This window comes from Oncorhynchus clarkii, chromosome 22, assembly GCF_045791955.1.
Source record: "Oncorhynchus clarkii lewisi isolate Uvic-CL-2024 chromosome 22, UVic_Ocla_1.0, whole genome shotgun sequence".
NCBI lineage: Eukaryota > Metazoa > Chordata > Actinopteri > Salmoniformes > Salmonidae > Oncorhynchus > Oncorhynchus clarkii.
The window spans coordinates 35,645,850-35,666,621 of NC_092168.1; the positions used below are offsets into that span (position 1 = coordinate 35,645,850).

The following is a 20,772-nucleotide window of genomic DNA, read 5'->3' on the forward strand; positions in this document are numbered from 1 at the left end:
AGGCTACCATGGTAGTATACATTGCAGCTCCTTATTTACTTTTAAATTAAAATGTAATTTAAAGCAGTTTCCACCAGTTCCCAAATAGTGAGGAAGGTGTTTTAACAAGGATGTCATAAGGTGTTTTTTTGGGAATGCTGTAGAATGTTAATGTAAATCGAATAATAATAATAATCTTAATGTATATTCTGACGATAGAAGAAGAGGTTTACAAGTGATATTTTCTCATCATAGACATGTCTTCCTGTGGTTACGGCACATTTAGATAAATTGGCCTTCTGTTCGCTGTAATTGAACATCTCCCTAAAGGAGATGAGGCAAAGAATATAACATGCTGTTCATGCTTATACCATATGTGTATCCAAATAGGCATCACTGCAGCCTAATGTTCATCACTGCTGTGCTCCTATCCTGATAGGTTGTCAATGTAAATAAGAATCTGTTATTAATTGACTTGTAAAGGTTATATGTAAATAAAGGTTACATAAAGCATTATAACGTGTGAGTGAATTACCGAGCGTCAGTCCAGACGATTCTCTTCTCCAAATGATCCAGAGTTAGTCCGTTGGGCCAGGCTCCTATCTCCATGTCCTTGAACACAATGTGTCGTCCTCCTCCGCTCATAGAAGCAGCCTCGATACGGGGGAAGGTAGCGTCCCAGTCTGTCCAGAACAGGATTCTAAAAACATTCAATCAATCAAGAAAATGAATGTATAAAGATGTTTTTACGTCAACATCAACAAAGTGCTCTACAGTAACCAGCCTTAGACTACGAAGAGCAAGCAGAAAACCCAAGACAATAAAACCCATTCAGATGATCCAAAGAAGACTGATAGATTAAAGAGGACTTGAAGAAAAAGCCTCCATGTAAGGAATAAATTAATTAAGATCATTTGAAACAAATGAACAAATGGACAAAATTAGACAATAGCACAAACTAGATAACAAAACCATTCACTGTGCTGAATACAAAAGAAAACTAGGGCTGACCCCAATTGACTGGTCGATTGTTTGGTCGACTGAGATTCATTTTATTCAAATAGTAGAATATATATATAGCACCAGTCAAATGTTTGGACACACCTACTATTTCAAGGGTTTCTCTTTATTTTAATATTTTCTACATTGTAGAATAAAAGTGAAGACGTCACAACTTTGAAATAACACATTTTGAATCATGTAGTAACCAAAAAAGTGTTAACTTCTTGATGCACCCATCCCGTTAGCAGGATCATTTTCGTCAACATCCGCTGAATGGCAGAGCGCCAAATTCAAATTAAATGACTAAAAACATTACATTGTCATGAAATCACAAGTACAATATAGCAAAACACAGATTAGCTTGTTGTTAATCCACCTGGCGTGTCAGATTTCAAAAAAGCTTCCATTTGGTTGGTGTGTTATGTTCAGAAATCCACAGGCTTGAGCGGTCACAACATCGCAGACGAAAATTCCAAATCGTATCCGTAAAGTTCGTAGAAACATGTCAAACGTTTTTTATCATCAATCCTTAGGTTGTTTTTACAATATATAATCAATAATATTTCAACCGGGACTGTAGCTTCTTCAATATGATAGAGAGAGAAATGTCTGATCCAAGCTGTTGCGCATGCAAAACGCTGCTGGCACCCAGCCAAACAATGACACAATGTGATCTTTCTCGCTCATTTTTCAAAATAAAAGCCTGAAACTATGTCTAAAGACTGTTCACACCATGGTGAAGCCATAGGAAAATGAATCTGGTTGATATCCCTTTAAATGGAGTGAAGGCAGGCAATGGAACAGAGAGCTTTCAGGAAAAACAGCACTTCCGGGTTGGGTTTTCACCTGCAATATCAGTTCTGTTATACACACAGACAATAATTTGACAGTTTTGGAAACTTTAGAGTGTTTTCTATCCTAATCTTACAATTATATACATATTCTAGATTCTGGGCCTGAGAAATAGGCCGTTTCACTTGGGTATGTTTTTCATCCAAACATCAAAATACTGCCCCCTACACTCAAGATGTTAAAAAAATCAATATATATTCTTCAAATTAGCCACCTTTTGCCTTGATGACAGCATTGCACTCTCTTGGCATTCTCTCAAGCAGCTTCACGATGAATGCTTTTCTAACAGATTTGAAGGAGTTCCCACATATGCTGAGCACTTGTTGGCTGCTTTTCCTTCACTCTGTGGTCAAACTCATCCCAAACCATCTCAATTGGGTTAAGGTTGGGGGATTGTGGAGGCCAGATTATTTAATGCAGGACTCCATCACTCTCCTTCTTGGTCAAATAGCCCTTACACAGCCTGGAGGTGTGTTTTGCGTCATTGTCCTGTTGAAAAACAAATTATACTCCCACTAAGCGCAAATCAGATGGGATGGCGTATCGCTGCAGAATGCTGTGGTATCCATGCTGGTTAAGTGTGCTTTGAAATCTGAATAAATCACTGACAATGTCACCAGCAATGCACCCCCACACCATCACACCTCATCCTCTATGCTTCACAGTAGGAACCACACATGCAGAGATAACACATTCACCTACTCCTCGTCTCACAAAGACACGGCAGTTGGAACCAAAAATCTCAAATGTGGACTCATCAGACCAAAGGACAGATGTCCATTGGTCTAATGTCCATTGCTCGTGATTCTTGGCCCAAGTAAGTCTCTTCTTATTGGTGTCCTTTAGTAGTGGTTTCTTTGCAGCATTTCAACTTTGAAGGCCTGATTCACGCAGCAGGTGTCCAAACTTTTTTTTTTTTTTTTACCCCTTTTTCTCCCCAATTTCATGGTATCCAATTGTTGTAGTAGCTACTATCTTGTCTCATTGCTACAACTCCCATACGGGCTCGGGAGAGACGAAGGCTGAATGTCATGCGTCCTCGGATACACAACCCAACCAGCCGTACTGCTTCTTAACACAGCGCGCATCCAACCCGGAAGCCAGCCGCACCAATGTGTCGGAGGCTACACCGTGCACCTGGCAACCTTGGCTAGCGCGCACTGCGCCCGGCCCGCCACAGGAGTCGCTGGTGCGCGATGAGACAAGGAGATCCCTACCGACCAATCCCTCCCTAACCCGGACGACGCTAGGCCAATTGTGTGTCACCCCACGGACCTCCCGGTCGCGGCCGGTTACGACAGAGCCTGGGCGCGAACCCAAGGACTCTGATGGCACAGCTGGCGCTATTTCGCTATTTTGTTACGTTACAGCCTAATTCTAAAATGTATTAAATAAAAACAATTCCTGAACAATCTTCACACAACACCCAATACAGACAAAGCGAAAACAGGTTTTTAGAAATGTTTGCAAATATATAAAAGATTTCAAACAGAAATATCTTATTTGCATAAGTATTCAGACCCTTTGCTATGATACTCGAAATTGTCACAGATCTGGGGAAGGGTTCCAAAAAATGTCTGCAACATTGAAGATCCCAATAACACAGTGGCCTCCATCATTCTTAAATAGAAGAAGCTTGGAACAACCAAGACTCTTCCTAGAGCTGGCCGCCTAGCCAAACTGAGCAAATGGGGGAGAAGGGCCATTGTCAGGTAGGTGACCATGAACCCAATGGTCACTCTGACAGAGCTCTAGTGTTCCTTTGTGGAGAAGGGAGAACCTTCCAGAAGGACAACCATCTCTGCAGTACTCCACCAATCAGGCCTTTATGGTAGAGTGGCCAGACGGAAGCCACTCCTCAGTAAAAGGCACATGACAGCCAGCTTGAAGTTAAAGTCTCTCAGACCATGAGCAACACTATTCTCTTGTCTGATGAAACCAAGACTGAACTCTTTGGACTGAATGCCAAGCGTAATGTCTGAAGGAAAAGTGGCACCATCCATACGGTGAAGCACAGTGGTGGCAGCATCATGCTGTGGGGATGTTTTTCAGTGGCAGGGACTGGGAGACTAGTCAGTAATAAGGCAAAGATGAACGGAGCAAATTACAGAGAGATCCTTGATGAAAACCTGCTCCAGAGTGCTCAGGAACTCAAACCGGGGTGATAGTTCATCTTCCAACAAGACAACGCCCCTAAGTACACAGCCAAGACAACGCAGGATTAGCGTCGGGACAAGTCTCTGAATGTTCTTGAGTGGTCCGGCTAGAGCCCAGACTTGAACCTGATCGAACATCTCTGGAGAGACCTGAAAATGCAGCAATGCTCCCCATTCAACCTTTTAGAGCTTGAGGGATTCTGCAGAGAAAAATGGGAGAAACTCCCCAAATCAGGTGTTTCAAGCTTGTGGCGTCATACCCAAGAAGACTCGATGCTGTAATTACTGCCAAAGGTGCTTCAATAAAGTACTGAGTAAACGGTCTGAATACTTAAGTAAATATGATATTTGATTTTTTAAATATAAATTAGCAAACATTTCTAAAAATTACAATTTAAGCTTTAATTTGGTGTATTGCACTTGTGAATGTATTTTTGAATTTCGCGACAACATTTCCAGCGGAATGTTGTCGAGGGGAACCCCTAGCCTTAAGAAGTTTCATTGATTTTAGAATAAGGCTGTAAAGTAACATAATGTGGAAAAAGACAAGGGGCCTGAATACTTCCCGAAGGCACTGTATGTATGTATATATATATATATATATATATATATATATATAATTTATTTATTTTATGCCACGAGACACCTGTCTTATTCGTGCCCATTTCAGTGAACTAATCCATTGCGGAGGCCGAGACTAATCCATCGTGGAGGTGCCGGGGATTGAAGAAAAAGTGGCATGTGGTTAAGATGTCCCTCTCCAGAATGTACTTTCAACCGTCAATTTGTGCAATTTGTCACTGTTTCATAACTTAATTGTGTGAATTGTTAGCATTTTATTGTTAGTGTCTATCAATTCCCCATTATATATATCACCAGTAGTAAATTTACCGTTAATTCATTTAATGTTGAATCTATAATGTTTGTTTGGTTACCGTAATTTCTGTTAATGCATTCAACATATTATTATTCCAGACTTTTACCAATCTCATTGTTGGAGTGGACACGCTGTTTGCAGAGCGCACAACCTATGCTACATTTCAGAGAAACAACTTTTTTTGTTTTGTCAATTTAGTCATTAATTTTGTCAATTTAGTCATTAGCTTTGTTCGAATACCCATACTAACATACTGTTTACTACATACTTAATGAGTATATACACTACATACTATATACTATTAGATCATTTTAGTATACTGTAAAAGAACGGTGTCCTTTCCGTTGAGAGTACTAGCGCTTCACCTCTCTACCAGAAGTTGATGCTGTTGCTATGCAACTTCTTGCTAGCTTGTTAGCATAACAAATGACTAACCGGACATCTTACGATTTCATTAACAATTCCCACTGAGAATGCACAATAACTATACTACTTAGCTAAGCTAAGAATGAAGTGAATAATCAAGTCAATACATGTTGGGCAGTTAGTTAGATAGCATATAGTTAATATATCGGCAAGTTCGATGCATTAGTAGCTAATTAACATTAGGTAGCTAGCTAACATACGGGTACATACGAGCAACTACTGTAATGATATGCTATGCGATTCATAAGGCTAGCATAGATAAATCGTCAGCCAACAGAGCGTGTAACATAACTTATTTGAAAAGTCATTACTTTATTACATTGCTCAACATTTTCTTAACATTTGTCATAATTTGTTAACGCAATGAATTTGTATGTGCTCTCGGCAGACTTCGGCTGTATATTTTCCACAGTTTTCTTCAAATCTGAAAATGTTGTGAAGCTACTCCCATTTTCTGAAGAATTCCATGATGGGCCTTAAAAGCATTGAAATAGTGTCCACTGCTTTGGCATACTAACCATATGCATAATATGACTAATAAGCATACTGCATACTCAATTTATGTTACAAATAGTATGGTTAGTGTGGTTAGTATGAGTATTTAAACAAAGCTATAGTCTTTTGTTTGGAGCGCTTCTGTCAATGTTGAGTAAGAACACGTACCTGATTATGCATAGAAGTAGGCCTATAGGCTACATGGCCTGCGTGCAAAAGGACGCATATAAATGTGCCCATTTGGGGTTCTGACAGTATTTCTGAATGGCTTAACGCAACAAGACTAATGAGCTGCAGAGCTTCTCAAAGTAATGTTTTCTTCACCTCAAACAGCAAGTAAACAAAGTCTGTTTTTCACTGACTGAGAATGACAATAGTTCCTCAATGTAGTTGAAAGATCTTTCCAGCTCTCCCTTTCGATAACCACTTAGTGTGAAAGGGAACAACGTAATGCTCTGATCCAGTGGAAACGTCATAAAATAGGCCTATCTAATTACTTCTTATCCCGTGAGCAAATAGCCTACAGCTGTGTCTGTTTCGAGCTTACTGGTGCAGGAAACGCTGAGGGCCCAGAATATTTTATACAATGTTGCAAGTTTGCTAGCATGACCTTCAGGGCCAGACCTAAGTTAATAGTTGATACAATGTTTCAAGTTTGTTGCAGACAGGCCATGTGTAGCCAATGTGATGTATGTGATATTTATTTTTATCAGAATATTTTCGAACTGCAGGCTACAATGTTTTTTTTTATTGGCTTTATAGGCTATTTTTAATATAGTTGGCAATGGCAATAGACGTTACTTTTTAGCTTTGTATCATTTTCATTTAGATTTGGATCAAATTTTGATTAATCATATGACAATGACTTTGAGATACGAAGACTTTATTATAAATGCAATGAAACTGTTCCACGAAAATGTGCATACGAAAACCATAACTGGCACACAGATCGGTAGAAATGGTAAGTAAGATAAATTGGCATTCCACATGAGAAAGTTTGCCGACTCATTATGTAGTCTGTTAACGGCAGCTTCAGGAGAGTTAAGCCAGAATCTGCAAAAGCCAGTAGGTGTAGGAGTGGGAGGAGGATGTAGGAGTGGGAGGAGGATGGCGGGTCAGGTTTTTTTTCTTCTGGCTATCTTGATCTCAGTCTCCTTCAAGTCATTTCTGTCTTATTTCATCAAACAGTACGCTTAAAGCATCAGACAAGCTCAATGCATATATATTGTAGTTGATTTTATTAAAACACATAGGGTGTGTCTATATATGGAAAAATACACGTTTTAAAAGAACATACAACTTTTGGTTGGCAAATATTTTTTTCTTCAGGGACAGCTCTAAAGCAAACATTGAAGATTAAGTGTATTATTCTTATTTTCCCTCAGATGACCAAGACTGAAGGCCATGAAAAAGGAAAACAGATCCACTTTTAGAATGATCTCTTCCTAACAACTTAGTATGTCCTTCGAACAACTTAGTATCTTGTTTGAATGATTTAGTATCTTAATTGAACAACTTAATAAAAAATGTTTTCAAACAAGATACGAAGTTGTTCAAAACAGACACTAAGTCATTCGTACGAGATAATTCAAAGAGTCCCCTTAAATTTTTTGGGGTGGTCTTTCATAACGATTTTCATTGTTATGTCAATGTATTAGCATTGCAAACTACAATAACTACATAGCCATAAGTGTATAGCCGTCAGTGGGACTCGTGAACGTACACATTGGTAGCAGTCTGAGTAGCCTAGAACTGCACCAAACCGATCCATGTTCCACAGCATCTGTGACATTGGCTGGAACTGGAAGCCATCTGCTTTTTATTACATTCTACGGCTCAATGTAGCCTGTAAATGAACACTGCGATTTCTTTTCCCAAACATGGCAACTATCCTGCTTTTGCCCACAGAGCCACAGGCAAGTGCGGGAGACCCATAGAGCCCTTAAAGAGCACAGGCTTAAATTGGGCAATGATGACAATAAGACAGTGTTAGGAAAAATATCCTTCTACAGATCAATAGCCTTATTCATTGGATCAGGCCCCTTAGATCAATGGCCCACACTTTTGAGTGGATTCAAGTAATTACATTAGAATTATTGCTATGGAGAGAAACTTTTCCTGTAGGCACAGAAATCATCCATTAATCAGAATGTGTTATCCTCTATAATGCAGTCATCCCCCTTAAAATGTGCAGTGCAGATTTATTTCTTATTAGACTACTTAATTGATTTTTATGAATGTCTGGACTTTGTTTTAAAACAAAATAAACCAGTTTTATGATCACATAAACGTAATTCATCAGTATGCATAAATGGAAGAACTAGGCTAAACCCACTATGCCAAAAAATCATCTTATTCTGTTTTTTTATCCAACTTTGTGCCTGTGAGATTGTTCAGAGATTAATTGAAGCAATGTATTAAAATAGAAAAAGTAAGAGTGCATGAGTCAGGGAAGAGGAAAATATTAGCCATATCACTTGTCTTCGCTAGAATGTCCACAGTATTATTATAAATGTCTTCAATATTTTTATCACTAATGGACCTTAACATAGCAGACATCTTCATACATCAAGGGAGAAGGAAGTAGAAGAATTTGAAGGCGGTTGTTTTTCATATTATGACCTCAAACCTGATTGATTGTGTACAGTATTTGAGTCTGGATTTAAATAGTATTTGTTTTCTTTCAAATAGTTTAGCTTTGTTTGATTGAGCTTGTCTGGCACAACGGAACAAATTGAATAATCCCAAAAGTGTAAACCCTGCACATCTGTCACTCCAGATAGACTCAATCAAACACTCAAAGCATTTTACAGAAAACAATCGCTATTTGAACCCAGGACTGATGTGAATTAGCACCCACCCTTGTCCTGGGTCCAGAGCGATGGCCCGTGGATGCTCCATCCATCCAGCTATCAGTGTGGTCCTCATATCGCCATTCAGCCTGGCCACCTCAATCTGGTCCAGGTTACTGTCGATCCAGTACAGGTTCCCTGCTATCCAATCCACCGCCAGCCCCTCTGGAGTGGCCAGCCCATGCTGCACAACCACCTCGATCCCTGTCACACCTGATGGAACACCAACCACAGAACCATGGTCACCACCCTTTAGACCCGGTGAGACAGACCAACCCACAGCACCATGGTCATCAATGCACACATCACAGGAGGTTGGTGGCACCTTAATTGGGGAGAATGGGCTCATGGAGCGGAATCAGTGGAGTGGAATGAAATACATCAAACACATGGTTTCCATTTGCTTGATGCCATGCCATTCGCTCCGTTCTATCCATTATTATGAGCCGTCCTCCCATCAGCAGCCTCCACTGACACACACTAGGTGAGAGAAGACTAGAGAAGGGATATATTCAACTCATCCTGATAATTTCCCCCTTATTGAGGGGATTTGTTTGTTGGTCTGCCAACAAAAGTACATTTTATGGGGAGAAAACCGTAGCTAAAAAAACTATTGAGTAAGAAAGAAGTGTTCCATTAAACATAAAAGGTTTTGCCAGTATGTCTATAATCCAGCTGTTTACAGTGATCCTCTGCAACTGCAGCCTTTGTGGAAGGATCACAAAAGGGAGAAATACACTGAGTGTACAAAACATTAACACCTTCCTAATGTAAAACATTAAGAACACATTAAGAGAAAGAGTTCTATTGCAGCAGAGGCACAGAATGTAGTGCAGCACAAAACACCAAACCAAATACCAAACAAGAAGCTGTAATTCATCGAAGTCTTCAGAGACGTACTATAACAGTGGGAAGACTACGGAGTGTTCTAGAGTCTACCCACTACACTCAGCATTAACCTATTGAAATAACTCCTCAATGGAGGGACAGTATCACTCACAGTATCAAAGGGTGCTAAGTAGAACTAAACTGGGAACATTACTGAACTAACCTATATAGTTGGAAAGTCTAAAAAAAGTTCCATTACAGTTGAAGAGTGGGAGGGAAGGAATCCATGTTTATCCTCCTCATCCAATAGATAACAGCATTTAGATCTAACGCTTAGCCTAACCAAAGTATTTAAAGATTCTGATACCCTTAAAACATCACAGCTTTTACGATTTAATGTGCAGCTTAGACCTATGTACCTTCAGAGTCTGAAATCCCAATAGAATACACCATTTAGATCTAACATGTAGCCTAGATCTAACGTATAGGACCTACATACCTCCAGAGTCTGAAAGGCGTCCTCTGTAGATCTTATCCTCCACCACATCTGTCCAGTAGAGCAGGCTGTGATTAAAGTGGAAGTCAAGCGCAATTGTGTTCCGGAGCCCTGGCACCATCAGGCTGTAGTCTCGCTTATGAAGATCTATCCGTCTTATCTCATGCCGGATAGAGAAGATAATGAAAGCCTCAAAGGGATCTGGCCGAAGGAAAGAAAAGAAGGAAACGAAGAGGAAAGAGTTAAAATGGAGGTGACCGATGTTAAAGCGGAGGTGACCGATGTTAAAATGGAGTTGACCGATGTTAAAATGGAGGTGACCGATGTTAAACTGGAGGTGACCGATGTTAAAGCGGAGGTGACCGATGTTAAAATGGAGGTGACCGATGTTAAAGCGGAGGTGACCGATGTTAAAATGGAGGTGACCGATGTTAAAATGGAGGTGACCGATGTTAAAATGGAGGTGACCGATGTTAAAATGGAGGTGACCGATGTTAAAGCGGAGGTGACCGATGCCATAACAATAACAACATGAGCGGTTTGAACTGGAGCCATTAGTGGAGGACATACACAGGTATGCATGACTACACAAACACGCCCATGCACACACACTGGATCATGCTGGGGCACTGGTACACACACCTTATATTCAGAGAATTCCAGATACAAGGTTACTCTAAGGCAAAACCTGTGTTATGCACAGAACAGAAACCCTATCCTGACTATGGAGACACATATTATCCTCAAATCACAGAACAATGAGAAAGATTGGATAGTGTAGGGAGAAGGGATGTTAGCTACTTGCTATACTGACAAGTCCCTACTTATTTATAATTCAGTTATACCTGAAATTCTCTGTACAGAAGCTAGAGCTCTTGCATGAAACATCACCACAGATTCAATAGCACATTTGTCTAAATTAAATGAGGTTCTTACTCAGTTTTCTATTGTGCGCAGAAAATTGATTTATGTAAAAACCAATAAAATGTTCATGTGATTCTTTAGTAAATTGCCTATTCTTTCCCTGTTTTAACATATGATTAGCACTGCAACTGCCATCAATCTCTGAGGGAAATAGAGAGGCGAGTAGTAAAAAACGAGCTTCATAAATCTGAATGTGACACATCAAGGCTGCATGTTCTGCCATGTTCTCCTCGTTTACGAGCAGCAGCACAGAAGCAAAAAAAACATCCAAAACATCAATTCAATCACACAAACTACAACACAAGTAGACGGTTTGTTCTTGTCATGTAAAGCTGTGTGATTGGATTTATGTAAACCCCCCCCCCCCAAAACAAAAAAAAACACACACACACACACACACACACACACACACACACACACACACACACACACACACACACACACACACACACACACACACACACACACTGCCTTCTTTCTGATGCCTTCTTAATAGGAATGTTGTTGTTGCTTGATTCCCAGGAGTAGGATAGACAACAGTATTTTTTACCTATCTTACACGGGTCTCTATCTTTAATGGCTATTAACTTGGAGGAACCATCCTATATGTCTTATCATGTGTTTAAAAAACAAATGTGTTTATCATGCATACGGGTCTTGTTTTTGTAATTTATTAATGATGTTGAGCAATAAAACAATTTCCCAAGTTAGGATCAATAAAGTACTACTCTACTCTATATTCTCTACACACGCAGTCCTCACAACCCCCACACAGACACACTCTTTCACCTAACCTGTGCTGTGGCAGCTGTCTCCATCAGGGCCAAGCCTCCAGCCTGGGTAGCAGGAACACTTGACGGTGGTCTTGTACTGCTCACACACCTGGCTGCACTTCAGATGCCTACTGCAGTAGTCCACCGCCTCACAAGTCCTGTTGTTAGAGTCCAGGTGGAGCCCTGGAGGGCAGGAGCAGACCACCCCCGTCCCTGGTACCACCGTGCACTGATGGCTGCAGCCAACCTTGGCCACCAAACACTTATCTGGGAGCAGAGAGAGAGAACAGGAAGTAAGAACCAACTCCGATCTGGGAGTAGAGAGAGAGAGAGGACAGCAAGCAAGAACCAATCACTTATCTGAGATGGTTTTCAAAAGAGCATTGGGTTGTTAATGAACAGGGGGATCCTCAACGGAGGTTAGAAAAAGAATATACCACAATATGTTGGGCCATATGCTGCATGGTACGCTTAAAAAAAGAATGAGAACGCAAATAATATCAGAATTAAAACTAGCTGGCACAAGAATAACACTGCCACTTTTTGCTCTGAGCTAGAGATTCCTAGTCAAGCATGATGACAGAATATTTCCGCTGCATATACAACATAACGAAAGCTATTACATAATGAAAGAGTCTCCACAGTTCTGTTAGTCCTCGGTAGCATGACCTGAGGGATAACGCCTTTATTATAGCCAAGGCACAAAATGAAATCGGAAGGTTGTGGAGTTGTCTACTATTCCTTTCATAAAACTAATATGGAGAGGGAAAACAAATAAGAATTACTTTTCTTTCTTTGTTCAGTCTGTTTCCCATTCACTCCCCAGTCTGTAATGAAATACTTTTCTCTGAAGCAGCTAGGCACCAGATTATTATAAGTAAGAAGGCATTCTGGTGAGAAAAGGACACTACAGATCAGAAGTCTCCTTGCTAGCTAGCCATGATTAAGACAATCTTCTTGGTACAGACAAAAAAACGATTGCATTTTCTCCGCGGGGGTCCCCTAGTTGCCTGCGTGTGTGGAGGGTGGAAGAGGATGTAGGAGCACTGTGCACCCATAGGTTACAGCTGGAGGAATGACTCCTGCTGAGTTGGCTCAAATCAATCAGGTCCCTCAAGGTCTCCCTGTGTGACCTAATTGGTTATGAAGCTGGCAGCACAGTGTGGGCCTTTTCTCAAATTGTGTATCCCAAATCGCACCCTCTTCCCTAAACCCTTTTCCGTTTACAATTTTCTGCGTAGTGCTCTGTTCAGAAGTAGTGCACTATGTGCGAAATAGTATTTTTTGCACTATACTTGACTTGAGTAGGTTGAGTCACTGACGTGATCTTCCTGTCCGGTCTTGCGCCCCATCGGGTTTGTGCAGTAGAGGAGATCTTCGTGGGCTATATTCAGCCTTGTCTCAGGGTAGTAAGTTGGTGGTCTGTTGATATCCCTCTAGTGGTGTGGGGGCTGTACTTTGGCAAAGTGAGAGGAGTTACAGTATATCCTGCTTGGTTGGTCCTGTCCAGAGGTATTGTCAGATGGGGCCACAGTGTCCCCCGACCCCCCCGACCCGAAATAATAAAAAATCAAGAGGAGGGGTTTAGAGCAGTGCTTCTCAAACTTCTCCTTGGGGGGCCCCCAGTCATTCCATGTATTCAGTCTATTCCAGAGCTGGCAAGCTTCCACTTAAAAACATGGAACACTTATCAGAGCTACAACCAAATTCTGAAACATCTGGGGGTCCCCAAGAAGAGGTTTGAGAACCACTGTCTTAGAGAGATGGAAATGTAATGAATGTGAAGGGTTATTTGTTTATGTGAATATAAAACTTTACAGATTGTAAGGTTGTGTCATTAGATTTGGGGTGGAGTTGCTCAAATTTCTGTCAACAAGAATTGAGTCCCGAGAAATTCTGGTGAGAAAAAAAGTGTGTCCCAGATGGAAAAGTTTGAATACCACTGCTCTAAACACATCTCTTCCACTTAAAAACATGGAACACTTCTTCACAACTAGGCAGAAAGACCACAGACTAATCTATTTCTAGGGTATCAAGCAATATGGTGTAATACAAATAATATCTCTCCTTATTACCACAGAAAGGCCTTTCGTCAGACTGGTCAGCACAGTCGGTCTTGCCGTTGCAGATCTTCTCTGGTGGCAGGCAAATGGAGGTGTCATTGGCACAGGGGTATTTTGGAGGTTTACAGACAGCTGCCTCACAGGAATCCTCATCGGAACGATCCTCACAGTCGATATCTCCATCACAAACCCAGCTCTTGGTGATACACTTTCCTGATGGTGTCCCATGTATACAGATACATCCAGACATACACAAACACACACAAATGCACACAATCCATAAACACAACCAAAAAAAGATGCAGAAGATATTCCTCAGAGACAATGTGAATGATCAACTGTCCACACAGTCGAGTAGAACCTCTGAAATAGAACGCTAAGGGAATACACTACTGCAAATGCTGAAGAGGAACCAATCAACATAACCACACAGTGAACTTCAAGCATCTGTAATAAACTTAGTGAATAATCCCTCAGGCACTGAAAAAAAGCTATTTGACATCTAAATCAAGAATCAAGAATTCATACCAACAGCCTGAAAGCAATTTAAGGCATAGCATGATCCATATCATAATCTTTTCCACAGAATGAGGTGATTGCAGTCTACAAACACTGTAAAATATGCACAGTGTACTGTATCGTGAGTTTAGACAAGAATAGACAGTACTACATTACATGAGGTAATGCACTGCTGAGATATTTTGTAAAAAATCTTCTTCCTGCCATCAACAGAAAGGCACAGCCACAGTTGTGAGTTAAATGCTTCACTTCAAATGAAAATCCACAGCTAGATAATTACAGCCTCCTGATACCTGCTACCAGGGATAATCTCAAATTCCCCTTGCTCGCCATGTGTATTACAAAGAGGCAGCCAGAACAGGTGGAATAACTGCAGGGGAAGAGTGCACATATATGCCAGAATTTACAGAATTTACAGTATCATAATTAATTAATGCAGCTAGGCCAGTGACTGTGTGAAGCCTGGATTACAGAGCATCCTAATTTAGAGGCCTGCGATAAAAACTGGATTCACCTCTGTTGCACTTAAAATCAAATTTCAAATCCAATGTTATTCATCATTTGCTTAGTAAACAATAGGTGTGAACTAACATTGAAATGCTTACTTATGGGCCCTTCCCAACAATGCAGAGAGAAAGAAAATAGAGAAATAATAGAAAAGTAAAACATAATAAAAGTAATAATAATTACACAATGAGTAACAATAACTTGGCTATATACAAGGGGTACCAGTGCCGTATCGATGTGCAGGAATACAAGGTAATTGAAGAGGATATGTACATACATACTGTAACTAGGAATAGAGTTACAGATAGTAAACAGTAGCAGAGTCAAAAAAGTTATTGCAAAAAGGATCAATGCAGATATTCCGGGTATCTATTTGGTTAACTATTTAAATAACAACTTAGCAGTCTTATAGCTTGGGGGTAGAAGCTGTTCAGGGTCCTGCTGGTTCCAGACTTGGTGCATCTGTACCGCTTGCCGTGTGATAGCAGAGAGAACAGTCTATGACTTGGGTAGCTGGAGTCTTTGACAATTTTTAAGGCCTTCATCTGACAACGCCAGGTATAGAGGTCCTGTATTGGCAGGGAGTTTGGCCACAGTGATGTACGGTGATGTAGCTAGTCAAGATGCTCTCAATGGTTCAGCTGTAGAACTTTTTGAGGATCTGAGATGCCCATGCCAAATATTTTCAGCCTCGTTAGGGGAACGGCTGTGTTGGTTAGATCCTTAGTGATGTGAGTGGGCGTGCTCGGCCCTCTGTTTCCTGATCAACTCCTTTGTCTTGTTGATGTTGAGGAATAGGTTGTTGTCCTGGCACCACAATGCCAGTTCTCTGACGTCCTCCTTATAAGCTGTCTCATCATTATTGGGGATCAGGTCTACCACCGTTGTGTTGTTGGCAAACTTAATGATGGTGTTGGAGTCATGCGTGGCCACGTATTCCTGGGTGAGTAGGGAGTACAAGAGAGGACAGAGCATGCACCCCAGAGGGTCCCCCGTGTTGAGGGTCAGCGTGGCAAATGTGTTTTCGCCTGCCCTCATCACCTGGGGGCATCCCGTCAGGAAGTCCAGGAATCAGTTGCAGAGGGTGTTCAGTCCCAGGGTCCTTAACTTAGTGGTGAGCTTGGAGGGCACTATGGTGTTGAATGCTGAGCTGTAGTCAATGAACAGCATTCTCACGTTGGTGTTCCTTTTGTCCAAGGGTAGTGTGGAGTGCAATAGAGATTGCACCATGTCTGCATCTGGTGGTGCGATATGTGTGATATGTGATTTGGAGTGGCGCAAAGGTGCCTTGGATGATGGTTTTGATGTGAGCCTTGACCAGCCTTGCAAAGTATTTCATGGCGACAGATGTGAGTGCTATGGGGCGATATTTATTTGGACAGGATGTCTAGGCGTTCTTGGGCATAGGGACTACTGGTTGAAACATGCAGGTATACAGTATTACAAACTACGTCAGGAAATGTTGTAAATATCAGTGAAGACTTGCCAGCTGGCCATTGCATGATCTGAATACACGTCCTGGTAATCCGCCTGGCCCTGCGGCCTTGTGAATGTTAACCTGTTCAAAGGTCTTACTTAAATCAGCTACTGAAAGTGTGATCACACAGACATCTGGAACAGCTGGTGCTCTCACATATGGTTCAGTGTTGCTTGCCTCGAAGCAAGCATAAAATGCATTCAGCTCGTCTGGTAGGCTTGTGTCACTGGGCAGCTCACGGCTGGGTTTTCCCTTTGTTTTTCCGTGCTAGTTTGCAAGCCCTGACACATCCGATGAGCATCAGAGCTGGTGTAGTAAGATTCAATCTTAGTCCTGTATTGACGCCTTGCCTGTTTGATGGTTCATTTCTGACTATTGGATTTCTTACACGTCCAGGTTAGGGCTTGTGGCCCTATACAGTTCGTTGAGGGCCGTCTTTGTGCCAGCATAAATTTTTGGTGGTAATAGACAGCTCTGAAAAATATAGATGAATACTCTAGGTAAATAGCATGGTCTATAGCTTCTCATGGGGTATTCTATCTCAGGTGAATAGAACCTCGAGACTTGCTTAATATTAGAGATTCCACACCAGCTGTTGTTAACAGAGAGACACACACCACGCCCCTTGAGCTTACCCGACATTGCCGTTCTGTCCTGCCGATGCATAGAAAAACCATCTAGAATATTGTCAGCGTCCTTGTTCAGCCAAGTTTCAGAGGAACATAGGATATTACAGTCCTTCAGGTCCTGTTGATAAGATAGTCTCGAACGGAGCTCGTCCAGTTTGCTCTCCAGTGATTGTACATTCACCAATAGAACAGAGATAGCGGTGGTTAATTTACTCAATGCCGTAGTTTCATCAGGATTCCCGCACATCGGCCTCTATACAGCAGTCTCTTTCTCTTCCGAATCAGGGATTAGGGCCTGGTTCGGGTTAAGCATTATGTCATGTGTCGCCGACTCATTGAAGTATAAATCTTCATTGAGTTTAGTGATCACTGTTCTAATGTCCAGGAGCTCTTTTTGGTCATAGAAAATTATGGCGGAAACATGTACAAAAAAAAGTTCAAATGAGGAGCCAATAAAGCAAAGCGGCAACTATAAATTCCAGCTACATTCTTTTTTTCATTACATTCTTTTTTTGTAGAGATGGTACTATAAAATATATGCGGTTTCTTTGATGTACTACATAGACAGTTGGTGAGGCTAGAGTTTCTAGCTCTGCTATTTGATGTTGGTCAATGTCATTCTTTTAAATTTGCTTCTAGTTTAGCATTAATGTAATGGTCAAAGATTGTACACTACCATCAGACAAAATATTTTCTTAGGCAAACCGAGTAGATAGGAAGTTTTGGTTCTGGATTATGATTACTGACAGAGAAGTCTCTATCCTACCTGTGTCTTTGCATGTGAACTTGGCCTTGGGGTCACAAATCCTCTTGGTGCCCTCACAGGCCACCTCATCACTACCGTCCTCGCAGTCTTTGTCTCCATCACACCTCCAGCGCTCTGGGATACACGTACCATCTTCCGTACAGTGGAACTCATCCCCACTGCACTCTATCACAGGAGGCAATGCTGCAAGGGAAAAATAAATAAATAATTATACAATGTGTGGGTCTAATCCTGGATGCTCATTAGTTAAAACCGCATTCCAACCAGTGTCTATTCCAAAAGTTACCACCGGCTAAAGCTATGATGTTGAAATGCTGTTCCATCTTACTGCGCAATACAGTATCTCATCAGCCCAGCCAGGCAATTTATAAACTTGATCTCCACTATAAAAACATTTAGACATTATCTCTTGTTTCATTAAGACTAGCATTTGATTTTCAACAGCGGAGATTTGTATATACAGTGGGGCAAAAAAGTATTTAGTCAGCCACCAATTGTGCAAGTTCTCCCACTTATTAAAAAGATGAGAGAGGCCTGTAATTGTCATCATAGGTACACTTCAACTATGACAGACAAAATGAGAAAAAAAATCCAGAAAATCATATTGTAGGATTTTTAAGGAAATTATGAAATTGAAATAATTGCAAATTATGGTGGAAAATAAGTATTTGGTCACCTACAAACAAGCAAGATTTCTGGCTCTCACAGACCTGTAACTTCTTCTTTAAGAGGCTCCTCTGTCCCCTACTCGTTACCTGTATTAATGGCACCTGTTTGAACTTGTTATCAGTATAAAAGACACCTGTCCACAACCTCAAACAGTCACACTCCAAACTCCACTATGGCCAAGAGCAAAGAGCTGTCAAAGGACACCAGAAACAAAATTGTAGACCTGCACCAGGCTGGGAAGACTGAATCTGCAATAGGTAAGCAGCTTGGTTTGAAGAAATCAACTGTGGGAGCAATTATTAGGAAATGGAAGACATACAAGACCACTGATAATCTCCCTCGATCTGGGGCTCCACGCAAGATCTCACCCCGTGGGGTCAAAATGATCACAACGGTGAGCAAAAATCCCAGTACCACACGGGGGGACCTAGTGAATGACCTGCAGAGAGCTGGGACCAAAGTAACAAAGCCTTCCATCAGTAACACACTACGCCGCCAGGGACTCAAATCCTGCAGTGCCAAACGTGTCCCCCTGTGCTTAAGCCAGTACATGTCCAGTTCCATCTGAAGTTTGCTAGAGAGCATTTGGATGATCCAGAAGAAGATTGGGAGAATGTCATATGAAACCAAAATATAACTTTTTGGTAAAAACTCAACTCGTCGTGTTTGGAGGACAAAGAATGCTGAGTTGCATCCAAAGAACACCATACCTACTGTGAAGCATGGGGGTGGAAACATCATGCTTTGGGGCTGTTTTTCTGCAATGGGACCAGGACGACTGATCCGTGTAAAGGAAAGAATGAATGTGGCCATGTATCGTGAGATTTTGAGTGAAAACTTCCTTCCATCAGCAAGGGCATTGAAGATGAAATGTGGCTGGGTCTTTCAGCATGACAATGATCCCAAACACACCGCCCAGGCAACGAAGGAGTGGCTTTGTAAGAAGCATTTCAAGGTCCTGGAGTGGCCTAGCCAGTCTCCAGATCTCAACCCCATAGAAAATCTTTGTTCTGTTTGTTTGTTCATTTTGTCTGTCATTGTTGATGTACCTATGATGAAAATTACAGGCCTCTCTCATCTTTTGCCCCACTGTACCTTGCTGTCTGTCTCACCGACATTTGCAACATTGTTTCAATATTGAAATTCGATCTCCAGCTGTCGCATAGAAATAAACATGTCTGGATGAGACAGACAGGCAGATAGCTTTTCTCAGCCAGTCAAAATCATGAAACAGCTGGCAAAATGTTTATGGATATATGCAAAGAAATGTCAATTAAAAAAAAGGTCAAATGAAATGAAATGCAGCTAGATTGCTGTCTTTCCATCTTCTGTTTGAAGTGACTGTGTTGTTGGCTAGCTCCCCTGAACAACATTGTCCTGACGAGAGAGCACATTTTCTATGCCAGGTGAAATTGTGCATCATTAGCTCATTGTTATGGGATGTATCTAAATAAATGGCACTAGAAAACAACTTAAACAAACGCAAACGCAGCTCTTTTGCTGTTGTTCTGGCTGCACTGTTTGACGTAAATTTAAGTTATCTGTGGTTGGCTAGCTAGCAAGCAAGGGATAAGAACGTTGCCAGCCAGTATTGCAATGTAACATTTAGAATGAACGACTGGGTTGCATCCATAGATACAGAACAAAAAGACTGAATGACTGAGTTGCATCTCTGGCAACTGAACTGAACGACCTGCCGGCTTGTGTAGCAACCCTAGATTTGTGTCGGGACTATATCTTGTGGAAGGATGAAATAGTATGAATAAATTCATCAAAATAAAAAAAAATGAAAATATGTCAATCGCTATTTGAATATGATGGTAACCCATTGTATAAAAGTAATAATTCCCTCAAAACTGGTGTTTGGAAGATATATTGGCACAGTTTGCCGTCCCTTGACAAACAACACCCTTGCTAATATATCCCCCAAACACGAACTTATCTGGCATTCTCTCTTAAATAGAATCCTTCTGTGAATGTGAAAATTGGTTCCCAGTGGGCAAACTTTTGACAATATTGGGTTATGTATATTCTTTTCCATTCAAAGCTATGGCAAAATTATCTGTATGATTGATCTTTCAAATGCTATTTTGAATCATGCTAGGTAGTCAGTCACAAGACCAATTGTATTCAACCTAACCATTTCCACATTTCCAGGAAAAAAAACTACTTCTGAAATCAGAAGTATTTCCATAACAGTCAGGGGCTGCCGAGCCAGAGCTTTAACCCCAGGGGTGGACCACAACCCAGCAACACTACACTGTATTAGAGTAGAAAGGAAAAGGCTGGAGATGGGAGACGGTTTGATGAATAACTTCCTCATTCGAGTGAAAAGGTAGTAAGCTGTGAGCATTTCAGCTATCCGGGCTAGGCTCAGCTTTCTGAGGTAATTATACCAGATTAAAATATTCAAATATTGATGTTGTACTGTTGTAAACAGTAGATAAGATTAGATCAGCAGTGCGAGAGCTGAGATAGGAAG

General features: G+C 41.1%; 1 protein-coding gene across 1 annotated transcript in view; it reads right to left on the bottom strand.

The window, feature by feature from the left end:
• Positions 1 to 20,772, bottom strand: part of LOC139380827 (low-density lipoprotein receptor-related protein 1B-like) — a 485,305-nt gene that overhangs the window by 193,739 nt on the left and 270,794 nt on the right. The window contains exons 20-25 of the mRNA XM_071123916.1: positions 17,622 to 17,804; positions 13,736 to 13,936; positions 11,682 to 11,927; positions 9,967 to 10,164; positions 8,648 to 8,852; positions 515 to 679 (exon numbers count right to left, since the gene is read on the bottom strand). Coding sequence (XP_070980017.1) covers positions 515 to 679; positions 8,648 to 8,852; positions 9,967 to 10,164; positions 11,682 to 11,927; positions 13,736 to 13,936; positions 17,622 to 17,804 — 1,198 coding nt within the window. The remainder of the gene's footprint in view (positions 1 to 514; positions 680 to 8,647; positions 8,853 to 9,966; positions 10,165 to 11,681; positions 11,928 to 13,735; positions 13,937 to 17,621; positions 17,805 to 20,772) is intronic.